The sequence below is a fragment of the Emys orbicularis genome, chromosome 3, assembly GCF_028017835.1.
Source record: "Emys orbicularis isolate rEmyOrb1 chromosome 3, rEmyOrb1.hap1, whole genome shotgun sequence".
Classification (NCBI taxonomy): Eukaryota; Metazoa; Chordata; order Testudines; family Emydidae; genus Emys; species Emys orbicularis.
In genome coordinates this window covers 70,116,553-70,129,970 of record NC_088685.1, presented here as the reverse complement: position 1 = coordinate 70,129,970, position 13,418 = coordinate 70,116,553, and the positions used below count along the sequence as shown (strand labels likewise).

The window sequence follows — 13,418 nt, the reverse complement described above, 5'->3', positions numbered from 1 at the left end:
ATTATGGTTGGTGATGTACAAGATGGAAAGAACCCAGCTTGAGGCTACAGCGTTGACAGTGAGAAGATGACAATTTCACTTGCAAGTTTTTAATCAATAAGAATGAACATGGAACCACTTTGGTTTTGTTTTTTTTATATTTGTAAGAAGAGATCACTTTTCAGGATAACACCATACTTTAAAATCTCTGGCATATGGGAAGTTACATAGGGCATTTCAAAATTTTCCATGGAATATTCCCCCTTTTCCCCCCTACAAGATTCTTTTGCTTCTCATCAGCTCAACCCTGCACATGCGCACACACACTTCTACTGGTCTATGAATTTGCATGGTGATACATTTCTTCTCTCCCCTTCCGGATGCTGCACCCTGTCATCACCAGATAACACAAAGCTTGTCTACACACAGCACTGAGATCAGATAGTGACCACAAGAACTGAGAAGCCCTAATCTATTTTAATTTACTTTAATCATTAGGAACTCTAAATATATTTTTGAATTTGCCAAACACTTTTGGGAAGTAGTATACTTGTTTTAAGATTTGTCTATTCATCATACTCTCTTGATTCTCTCCATCGCTTTGAAGCATAATGAGTCAAAAAAGTCCTATTTGATTCCATTCTTAGATGACACTTTCCCCTCAAGCCCATATCATTCTTTTGGTACTATAAGTACTACAAAGTGATTTTTACAAGAATACAACTGCTGCCTGCAACATAGAGGACAGAACAGTGTTAAGTGCAGGGGTGGGTTTCTGAAAGGTTGAATGAATGTGGAGTGCTGCCTGTCGCTGAAACATCTCACATAGGATAATTTTGTTCCAGTAAATTAAAGTTTTCATCATAGTAAATCCATTAGACCAACAATCAAAGACGACTTCATGCAGCCACACCCATTAGCAGTCATGGAAGCAGCTCTGCCAGAAGCTTTTGGCATTAAATGAATCTTCCTATGAGGGCAAGAGACTGTGCCAAGCCCAGATTGACCGATTTAAATAATCAAGCAAGACTAACCATTAATGCTAACAAAGAAATGGTTCTCCCGACTGACAAGGAATTGTCACTCTCACACACAGGAAATCCATCAAACCAGAAATATAACTTCTAGGACACAGAGTTGTGGGGACAGAGAGAAAAGAATGAGAAGAAATGAAGAGACTGCAGAACCTAGTGACGAGAACCTACATCCACAAACAAGACACTGAGTTAAAAATGCCTTAGGAAAGAAGTGGAGGAATCATAGAATTGTAGGACTGGAAGGGACCTCAAGAAGTCATCTAGTTCAGTCCCCTGCACTCAAGGCAGGGGTAAGTATTAGCTAGATCATCCCTGATCACTGGTTGTCTAACCTGCTCTTAAAGATCTCCAATGATGGAGATTCCACAACTGCCTTAGGCAATTTATTGCCATGTTTAAACACCCTGATAGTTGGGAAGTTTTTCCTAATGTCCCACGTAAATTGTCCTTGCTGCAATTTAAGCCCATTGCTTCTTGTCCGATCCTCAGAAGTTAAAGAGAACAATTTTTCCTCCCTTCTCCTTGTAGCAACATTCTATGTACTTGAAAACTGTTATCATGCCCCCCAACCCAATCTTCTTTTCTCCAGACTAAACCATTATTTTCAATCTTCTTTCATACGTCATGTTTTCTAGACCTTTAATCATCTTTGGCTGCTCTCCTCTAGACTTTCTCAATTGTTCACATCTTTCCTGAAATGTGGTGCCCTTAAATGGACACTATTCTCCAGTTGAAGCCTAAACAGGGTGGAGTAGAGTGGAAAAACTACTTCTCATGTCAGGGATAGGCAACCTATGGCACGCGTGCCGAAGGCGGCACGCGAGCTGATTTTCAGTGGCACTCACACTGCCCAGGTCCTGGCCACCGGTCCGGGGGGCTCTGCATTTTAATTTAATTTTAAATGAAGCTTCTTAAACATTTAAAAAACCTTATTTACTTTACATACAACAATAGTTTAGTTATATATAATAGACTTATAGAAAGAGACCTTCTAAAAACGTTAAAATGTATTACTGGCATGCGAAACCTTAAATTAGAGTGAATAAATGAAGACTCCGCACACCACTTCTGAAAGGTTGCCAACCCCTGTCTCATGTCTTGCTTACAACACTCCTGCTAATACATTCCAGAAGGATATTCTTTTTTTTTTTTTTTTTTTTTTTTTTTTGCAACAGTGTTACTCTTGATTCATATTTAGCTTGTGATCCACTATGACCTTCAGATACCTTTCTGCAGTACTCCTTCCTAGGCAGTCATTTCCCATTTTGTATGTGTGCATGTGATCCTTCCTTCCTAAGTGGAGTACTTTGCATTTGTCCTATTGAATTTCATCCTATATACTTTAGACCATTTCTCCAGTTTGTTCAGATCATTTAGAATTTTAATTCTATCCTCCAAAGCACTTGCAACCCCTCCCAGCTTGATATCTCCCACAAACTTTATAAGTGTACTCTCCATCAATGATTTAGATAATGGCATAAAGATACTGAAAAGAACCAGACCCAGAACTGATCTCTGCGGGACCCCACTCAATATGCCCTTCCAGCTTGACTGAGAACCACTGGTAAGTACTTTCTGGAAACATTTTCCCAACCAGTTATGCACCTACCTTATAGGTAGCTCCATCTAGGTTGCATTTCCCTAGTTTGTTTATGAGAAGGTCATGCGAGACAGTATCAAAAACCTTACTAAAGTCAAGATATACCATATCTACCACTTACCCCCCATCCATCAGGCTTGTTACCCTGTCAAATAAAGCCATTAGGTTGGTTTGACATGATTTGTTCTTGACAAATCCATGCTGACTGGTACTTATCAACTTATTATCTTCTAAGTGTTTGCAAACTGATTGCTTAATTATTTGCTCCATTATCTTTCCAGGTACTGAAGTTAAGCTGACTGGTTAGTATTTCCCCAGGTTGTTCTTATATCCTTTTTTAATAGTTTGGCACTATATTTGCCCTTTTCCAGTCCTCTGGAATCTCTCCCATCTTCCATGACTTTTCAAAGATAATTGCTAATGGCTCAGCTATCTCCTCAGTCAACTCCTTGAGCATCCTAGGATGTATTTCATCAGGTCCTATTTACTTGAAAGACATCTAACTTGTCTAAGTAATTTTTAAACTTGTTCTTGCTCTATTTTAGCCTCTGATCCTATACCTCATTTTCACTGGCATTCACTATGTTAGACATCTAATTGCTATAAACCTTTTTGGTGAAAACAAACAAAAAGGTCATTACCCAAATTCTCTGCCCATTTACCACACAGTGCTCTATTTTCTTTGCCCATGAAGCTGAAATGGATCTTGAGTAAGACTGCAGTAGTAAATTTTACCTGATTTCCTGTATGCTCCAATAACAATGGCTCAGACCAATCTTAATAGGATAGCATTTTGTGTCTCGTTGTCTTTTTACTTTTCTGCATATGCTGCAAATATATGTTTCTAAATGCTTTTGTTCTGCCAAGTAATGTCTGATAATTAGGGCGGTCAATTAATCGCAGTTAACCCACACGATTAACTCAAAAAAATTAATCGCAATTAATCGCAGTTTTAATCTCACTGTTAAAGGAATACCAATTGAAATTAAATATTTTTGGATGTTTTTCTACATTTTCATATATATTGTATTCTGTGTTGTAACTGAAATCAAAGTGTACAGTAACTCCTCACTTAAAGTCGTCCTGGTTAACGTTGTTTCATTGCTGATCAATTAGGGAACAGGCTTGTTAAAAGTTGTGCAATGCTCCCTTATAACGTTGCTTGGCAGCCGCCTGCTTTGTCCACTGCTTGCAGGAAGAGTAGCCCGTTGACGCTAGCGCGTGGGGGCTTGGAACCAGGGTGGACCGGCAGCCCTCCTCCCCTCCCCTCCCCCCCCCCCATCAGCTCCCTGCTCCCCTAAGTTTTGTAGCCGGCATTGCAAGGTATTTACGTGCCAGATATGCTAAACATTCGTATGCCCCTTTGTGCTTCGGCCACCATTCCAGAGGACATGCTTCCATGCTGATGATGCGCATTTTAAAAAAAAAATGGCATTAAAATTACATTAGTCACTGGGGGAGAACGGCATGTCTCCTTGCTGTTTTACCTGCAATACAGGTAAAATACATTCTGCCATGTATTTCATGCGTCAGTCTGCACTGCTTTGGATTGTTATCGAGCAGAACCCATCATCAGCATGGATGCTTGTCCCCTGAAATAGTGGTTGAAGCATGAAGGGACATCTGAATCTTTAGCGCATCTGGCACGTAAATATCTTGCAATGCGGGCTACAAAAGTGCCATGCAAATGCCTGTTCTCACTTTCAGGTGACATTGTAAATAAGTGGGCAGCATTATCTCCCGTAAATGTAAAAAAAACTTGTTTTTCTGAGCGATTGGCTGAACAAGAAGTAGGACTGAGTGGACTTGCAGACTCTAAAATTTTACAGTTTTATTTTTGAAGGCAGTTTTTTTTAAAGCATAATTCTACATTTGTAAGTTCAACTTTCATGATAAAGAGATTGCACTATAGTACTTGTATTAGGTGAATTGAAAAATACTATTCTTTTGTTTTTTTACAGTGCAAATACTTGTAATTAAAATAAATATAAAGTGAGCACTGTACACTTTGTATTCTGTGTTGTAATTGAAATCAATATATTTGAAAAGGTAGAAAACATCCAAAAATATTTAAATAATATTGGTATTCTATTATTGTTTAACAGTGCAATTAAACGCGATTAATTTTTTAAATTGTGCAATCGCAATTTTGTTAATTGCTTGACAGCCCTACTGATAATTCCTCTCACATCCAGGCAATGTATTTTGAACACTTAGGGTCAGAGCGCTACAGAAATAAAGGTGTTAAGGAGAGGTCTTTATTAATGTGATAAGAGAAGAAAACTTGAAGAGGAGTTTGGATAGAGTCTGACCACTTTGTGAGGAAACAAAAAGCCACATAACGGTTCTTTGATGGATAGTGTATTAACTTCAACTACTCTTAACATACAATGGCCAAAAACGTAACAGGGAAATGGTAGACATTGGTTCAAAGGTTGGTTCCACTAAAGTCAAGTTCTAGCTGCTAACTGGGACTTCAGTTTGCAGATGGAGTTTGACCACTGTTTTAGGTTATGTCTACATTAGAGACCTTACAGCAACACAGCTATGCCACTGTCAAGAACGTAGAATCCAAGGAAGCGAGCTGACATCTTTAAGAGTCAGACGAACAAAAAGCTTACAAGGCATTATCACAGAAATATTCTGATTCCATCCAGCTTGATTTTTTAGGCTACCTGATCAGGAAGGGGGAAGGAATGCACTAGGTGGTCACAACATTTAAATGTTAATGTATGTTTTCCATGCTTTCTTTTCCCATAATCTGACATGTAAAAATCTGGTTATTTATTGTTGATTGAGGCAAATTGATCTGTGCTCATTTGCTGATTCTCTTCCCACTCTTGAGGGAAAACGCATGTTGACTGCCACCGGACTGAAATGTTGAGTTTGCCCTATATGTAAACAGCTATTATTTATTTGTATTACAATGGTGCTCAGAAGTTCCAATCAAAATCAGGGCCCCAGTGTGCTAGATACTGTATAAAACGCAGTCTTTACCCAAAGAATTTACAGTTTACCAAGAACTTCCGTTGTTCGGCCCATTTTCAGAGAGACAGCTTTTGTTTCAAGATCTGTGCTTCGAGTATCCTACCTCAACCTCAATTTATGTAGACTATTGTTGTCCAACTGTCTCACCTTCTTGAGTTTTCAATTAGTTTAACCAAGATATTGTTTTCCCAGATAGCTCTAAATTTCAAACAGTTCACTTTCATCCTCCTTCCTGGGGCAGACCATTTCCCCTGATAGGTTTGTGTGGGCTATCTGTGCTCCCCAGTCTGTCACACGGGCATCCATGAATGTTTACACCACTGATACCAGTCTGAGGAATCGTGATGTTATAATATATGGACTCCTATAGGTGATCCCGGTTTCACAGAAGCAATGCTTGGATGTTTCATGTAGAATTGGAGTGCTTGATTCCCCCCCGCCCAAGAAAGAGCAGTGCGGCAGAACTGAACTTTTGTTTGTACGGAGAGGCAGAATACTGAGGAGGATAGGAAGAGAATGCTATCAGTTAGGCATTGGGCACTAGCCAAAAAGGTTATTTGGATTGTTCTGGGCCAGATGTGAAATGTTATTTTAGTCTGTTCCTGGTGGATAAGTTTGCAAATAACTGGAAAACAATGCCAGTAAGCCACAAAAAATCTACCTGGCATAAGGAAGATCAGATGGAGGTCAAGTGCAAGTCTTGCCTTAGTATGGCATAGCATATTTAGATAAATGTATAGCTTATGTAAGAAATGTATGGATAAACTATTAGGTATAGCAAAACTTGAGGATACTTTTTGTGAATGCTGACATATATACATTTGAACAACAAATCGCCATTAAAGGCAGAAACAGATTTGATAGCATAATGGAAAGACATTAAAGTATGATTAGAATAGCAACTTAATGGGGGTCTTTTTTAGTTATGGTCAGCAGCATGTTCTTACTTAACAAATCTTGCTCCGTGTGTGTAGTTATTCCAAGTCACATTTGTTTACTTTAATAATTCAAGTCTTTATTACAAATAATATTGTAGTACTGCCTAGTGGTCCCAATCAGGGACCAGTTCCAAAAGAGCATGTTAAACATTATTGTTAGTGTGAACAAGGCCAGTAATATTTAAGGTCATGCTAGCTAGCTGTGGTTAACCCTGACCAGCTAACATGTTTTTCTAACCTGATGCATTTTCCCAGTATAATCAAGATCTAACCTAGATTTGTAAATCCTTGGGACAGGGATGCTCTGTTATGGGTTTATACAGTACCTAGCACAGTGGGTTCCCAGTCCCTGACCGAGACCTCGAGGCACAACTGTAGTCTACTAATATCTAAAGTTATTGTTTTAAAGCAGGGGTAGGCAACCTATGGCACGTGTGCCGAAGGCGGCACGCGAGCTGATTTTCAGTGGCACTCACACTGCCCGGGTCCTGGCCACCAGTCCGGGGGGCTCTGCATTTTAATTTAATTTTAAATGAAGCTTCTTAAACATTTTAAAAACCGTATTTACTTTACATACAACAATAGTTTAGTTATATATTATAGACTTATAGAAAGAGACCTTCTAAAAATGTTAAAATGTATTACTGGCACGTGAAACCTTAAATTAGAGTGAATAAATGAAGACTCGGCACACCACTTCTGAAAGGTTGCCGACCCCTGTTTTAAAGCAAGCAGATATGACTCAAAATACACAAAGGGAGCAGATATGTTGGAAAAGCACATTATATTAACAGGTCTTTTTCTGACTAACTATACTTAAAAAATCTCATTCACTGGCTCTTCCAATCCTACTTTAATGATTTTGCAACTATGCTATCAACGCTAGGGAGCCTCTCAGGGTAATCACAACTAGCTAACTTTACAAAAAATGATTGTTCTTGTCCACACTAAAGAGAAAATCATTAGCATTTTACTAGTTATATGTTTTTGGTTAATGTTTTCTAAAAATGCATTTTCCCAATATAAACAAAGCCACTGACACAAGACACAATAGGTAGACGGGATAAAAAGATGTGGGTATGCAGCAAGTTTTCAGAGACTGACTATACACAATTTAGCTCCCTATTTGCTGAGCTGTTAACAGCTGGCAATGTTCTGTAGGCAGAGCAGCAGAAGAGACTCTTACAAGAGATCTGAAGGAGCTTTATACCACACAAAAGGGGCAACATAGGAGAAATAAGGTGTAGGAGAAGTATGAGATTAAGGCTGGCTATTAGTAGAGTGAAGGCAATAAAAAGCCTGATAGGTAGAGTGTAGCTAAACAGCGAAGGACATTAAAAGTAAGGACAAGAAATTTATATCTGATGCAGTAGGAAGGAATCAGCAGATGGATGAGAGGAGGAAGGTGTCACAAAGCAAACAGTTGGAAGAGAGGATATGGCAGCCCTATTTTCAACTGACTTAATGGATGCAAGGTTACAGTAGTCAATGCCTAAGAGGAAGAGATTATAGTAGTTATTATGCAATATGTAAGGGTTTGGCGTAGAGCTCTGGCAGTCTGGTCAGTGCTGTATTGGCTCTACACCGTTACAGGAGAGTGAGTTGAATTTTTTTTAAACTAAGTATTATCAAAATTATCAAATCAAAGTTTTAAAATATTAATCAGTGGCAAGGAGGACAGTTTCTCTGGAGAGTTGTCCATTTTAAACCATCAGTTACTTCAGAATCTTTTTCATTAAAAAATAAATACATTTCTTGTCATTGAAGATAACCTTCAAAAAAGTGAACCAATACAGATCTGTCTTCCTGAGTCTGCATACAGATCACTCTAGGGCAGTGGTTCCCAAAATGGGGTTCGTGAACCCCTGGGGGTTCATGAAATGATACAGGGGGTTCTCGGAAAAAAATTCCCTAATGGCAGACAGAGCTGTCCCTAGGGATCGCGGGCAGCACGAGGACAGCAGCCCAGAGCCCCTGGACTTCCAAGAGCTAAGCAGATCAAAGCAAGCATATCTATCACACTGAGGAGATTTAAACTTCAAGACTTCTTATAAGAAATGGAAAGGGAGGTGGATTTTTTAAAATTAAATAGACAGTATTGTTTTTAAAATTATTATGAAGAACAAGTTTAAGCTTTGTTGTAATGTGCATTGTTTGCCTAGACTGCTCAAGACCTGAATACTTGTGTAGGAGGAACTCTGAGTTGGCTTCTTAAATACCTTCAAGCTGTTTCACATCTGATGCTCCTTGATGAAACATAGGAGCCTTGTCTTATAACAGGCTTATTCAAAGCGATACAAGCTACGAAAGTGAGATCTTGGAAGAGTATTGCTGTTTTCATAATGTAATAAAAATACTGTAATGATAAATAATTATAATAATAATAATAATAAATAGTGTGTAAATAAGCATGTCATAAAAACAAATGTCCAAAATCACTGCTTTTAAAATTTGTATTCAGGTAAAGGAGAAAATCCCTGGAAATATTCATTTTTAGGAGGGGGTTTGCGACACTTGACATTTTAGTGAAAGGGGTTCACGGGTTGTTAAAGTTTGGGAACCACTGCTCTAGGGCCTCTGCTGCTGGTCATAGCTTTACCAAACTGCTTGAGTAGTTTGCTTAGTGTAAGTGACAAGGGACTAGTCACTTTCACTACTAATATTCAGACCCTGCAGGCAGCAGTGAGAGGACAAGATCTTGTCAGTATAACTTTCCTGGTGCTTGTGAAGTGTATGACCAGCAACAGAGGCATACACTGTACCTGGAAGTAGATCCAACTAGAGGATAAAATAAGCATATTTATATGGATGAAAACATCTACAGTTTCATTTCATAAGAAGAGCATAAGTCAGCCTCTAATTGTCAAAGATTAGAAAAATCTTCCCTGTAGCCTGGTTGTTCCATAAGTTTTCTTACACCTTCTTCTAAATAACCTGGCACTGGCTACTGCCAGACACATGATATTGGACTAGAAGGACCACTGGCTTGATGTGATATGGCAATTCCTATGTTCCTAAAAGGAGAAGCTGGAGAAGTAGAAACAGCTTTCCTATCCATCAACCCACAGGCTCAGAGAGAGATGTTTAAATTTGAAGCCCCTCAAGTAACTACTAGCCAGAGACAGACATGAAAGATGGAGCCCGTGAGCCATAGGCAGAGGCAGTAACTTGGTAGGTAACCCAGTACACCCACCTCTTCTCAGAAACTGTGGTTACAGTTGGACTTCCACATGTAACAGCCTGTTGAGACTAGGCCTCTGGCTATTAGGTTTAGTTCTTAGAAAGCAAATACCTAGTCTGTCTTTCAAGTCCATTACTAAATCTTGATTTCAGTATCTTTGTTACAGGTGATTATTCAGAAGCCAAAGAAATACAGCATGTCTTTTAGACACTGAGTTGCAATTAAGAAAGTCACTTTACATGCAATTTGAACAAATGTTGATATGGAATCAATGAGAGTAAAACTGAATCCCATTACACCAGCTGTACAGTGATAATATAAGATAAGATAGTGCACTTTTCTGGGAACTATGCAGAATAATAAGGTACAGCCTAATATCCCATGTATGTTTTTCTAAGAATGATTAAAACATGTAAAGTCTATGCAACAATGAAAATTGAATACACAAAAATGTTTACCTTACATGTATAATGAAAACTGTATGAAACTACAACAAAACCGAATTTACACTTTGTTTCACTCTTACAGGATAAGTAAACAACTCTGGAATAAAGCTATCCTATTTTTACCAGGAACAAGCAAACGTATTTTTAAGACTTACAACACCTGAACGGTGTATACCAGAATGGAATTTTAAAATTAGCTAAGGGATTAGCTAATCAACTTCTACTGAAGTTAACACAACTTGAGTGGCTAAATCCCTTATTCGGCTTGGAACTTCAGAATCTACTGATGAACTAATGCACATTTTATAGCTACACTTTACTCTAAGAAGCGTAAAGGTACATTTATTTCTCAAGTGGTGTTCTAACACCTACAATTTCTTAAGCTTGTTATAGTTAATCACAATTAGTGCTACCCGCCTCATAAAGACTGACATTATCTATGCATCTGTTCAACTCTGCCTGGTTGTTCAAATTCAACTGTTGCTATCTAACAAAACACAACAAAAGTTTTCATATTATAGTTTTTAATCTTGACATTCTCTTGCATTTTCCATGCGTAGTAAATTGTACTGTGATAGCCAATACATTTCTTCAGCACTGCTTTTCAGACTTTGCATAGAATTAAGGTTGCAAGTTTTGAATATGCAAATTTTCTAATTTTTTTGCATATACAAATAACCAACTATCTTTAAAAATCAAGGTAGAAGTTGGCTTTGAAGTATCACTAAAAATATGGATTCCATGGGGAGACTTCCAGTGATGTAGACTTTCTACAACAGCATTAACAACCACTGTCACCCAATGTATATAGCCAAACTTACAATTTGAACCATAACCATTACTATGAAGTAACTCCATAACAGAGAGCACTACACATTTAGGCATCAGCAAGATTGTGGGCACTACATGTTTAGGGTTCAAGGGTAGATAAAGAGATGGGAAATGTATTGCTTAGCTGGTGAAAAGCTATGTTACAGATTTAAAAAACAAAATCTATTTGTTTCTTTGGCACTTGCAAAGACTTCAGTATCTTCGAATTTAATTGTTTAAAGTAACATTGAATCATAGTGCTTTTCACCCACTGGCATTATGAATCTGATCCATGCCCTCTGTAGGGCCATCACAACTGATGCAACCTTTTAGTAGTAGGAGCAGTTAACTTTAAAATATATCTCTTTATATCTTCCAGTGATACCTGATATTAAGATGTTAAAAAGAGTAGGGAAAAAAAGCAAAGAAAACACGTGCAATTTTTGCAGGGCAGAGGAGACCTAGTTTAGGAATTTACACACACTATGGTGGATGGGGCTGTGTATGTAAAAAGCTCTCGCTGGAACTGGAAGTTCTTTATCCTGCAAGAATTCTGCAGACAAGTATTTTTTGTAGGTTTCTGGTGTCTAACAGTTTAGAAACATTTTATTGTTTCTAAACTGAACAAACATTTTTTACTCCTTAGTTGAGAAGGGACAGAAGAAAAGTGAACTATTCAGTATGATTTACGTTGTCTTACAGGAGGAGATAGGGGACTATTATAACTATAGAGTTATGCCACGGGAAATGCTTTTCCTGCACCAATTAGATAGCGATAGTGATACTGACAACGGGGCTCCGACAGTCCCCCAGCCCGTCACTGCAAACTGATTCCGTTGGGCGTGAGGAAGGAGGGGAGCAGCGCAGCCCCCTCGCCTCACAGGAGGCCAAGCGCACCCTTCTCCCCCGGGCGGGGCAGACCCAGCGGCGGCGGACAATAACGGAAGCCCCAGGGCGGTGCCGGACTCTCCGCACGGCCACCCCGCACTCCGGAGCGCGCGCGGAGTGTAAACAGGGCCAATGAACGGAATCTCAGCTCCTCCCCCAGGCTCGCGAGCCCTGCCCGGGGGCGGGGGGGCCCTCACCGCCCTACTCCCAGGGCCGCTAGCGCCGCCGCCAGGAACAAAGGCCCTTCAGAGCCGAGGCGACACCAGCCCGCAAAGCACAACAAAGGGGCCCAGAGACCGCGAGACGCGGGCGGGCGAGGGGAGGGATTACGGGCCGGGAGCAGCTCCCAGCGCGGGGGGCGGGCCGCCTAATCCGAGCCTACAATGAGCGGCAGCCTCCCCGCTGCACCATGGCCCCGGCCCGCGCCAGCCGGGGCCAACCAACTCCGAGCGGGACTAACCGCCGCCGAGCTGCTGCTTCCTCCCGCGCGCGGCGGGGGCGGCGCTGCTCCCGCCCCCCGCTCTCTCTCTCACACACACACACACACACACACACACACACACACACACACGAAGGGGGGGGGGAGAGGGCGGGAGGCGGCCTGACCTGGCACAGCTGCTGACAGTACTCGGTGGCCGCCTCCACGGCCGGCTCCGCGCTCTCCCGGAGCCCGCTCTCCAGCTCCAGCAGCCGCTCCCGCAGGCGCTGCAGCTCCAGAAGGCCGCCGCCGAGGTTACCGCTCTCCTGCTCGGCCTCCTCATCCGCCATCTTCGCACCCCGCTCCGTCGCGTACGCAACCCCCCTCCCTCGTCCCCGTCCTTCGCCGCTCAGGTCACGTGATTACACAATGCCACGTTCCGGGGAGGGGTCACGTGCGGAGGAGAGGCGGGAGCGCGCGCTCCCTCGCCCACTGCCGAAGGCTTTGGTTGGGAGGAGTGGCCATTGTGTCACATGACGCGATGGCGCGCGCCCATGGGACAGGAGCTGCGTCGCCGCCACGTGATCCTTCTCCGATGGCCTTTTGGCGGCAAATAGAGAAGACGAAGCTCAGTCCTGTCTGGTTGCCTTTGCAGTGCTCTGGGTCACGTGACGTGCTGGGGGGTAGGAGCCTGGCGCTGATCTAGGCTGCTGTGGAGCCTCCCTCCCGTTTCAGAGCAGCTTGGCCTAGAGGCTGGGGGTCAGAGGGGCCAGGAAACCTCAGTGCCATTCCTGGCACCACTGCCATGTGGGAGGCATAAAACAAATGAAGCTGGACTCAAGGGCTCCCTGGCTCTGAACGGCTGCCTCCCCCCAGGCTCCACAGCGAAGGGTAGGAAAGGGAGGCCGATAAGATTTCTTTGCAGCCTGTCAAGACAACCCCCATCTGTCTATTCTTCCTTTGTTCTAGGGTGCTCAATAACCGATTTCTTTGCAGTCTCCCTAAACAGGCTTCATCATGGTCTTTCTATTCTATTCTGCTACTTATGCTGTCTTCACCAATGTGGTCAGGGCCGGCTCCAGGCACCAGCCTGGCAAGCAGGTGCTTGGGGCGGCCGCTCTGGAGAGGGGCGG

The 13,418-nt window shown here is 41.7% G+C and overlaps 1 protein-coding gene across 1 annotated transcript in view; it reads right to left on the bottom strand.

Moving 5' to 3' along the window:
* ZNF292 (zinc finger protein 292) overlaps positions 1–12,641 on the bottom strand; it is a 61,851-nt gene extending 49,210 nt beyond the window's left edge. The window contains exon 1 of the mRNA XM_065401580.1: positions 12,474–12,641. Within this exon, the coding sequence (XP_065257652.1) occupies positions 12,474–12,635 (162 nt within the window). The 5' untranslated portion in view covers positions 12,636–12,641. The remainder of the gene's footprint in view (positions 1–12,473) is intronic.
* Positions 12,642–13,418: the final 777 nt, after the last annotated feature.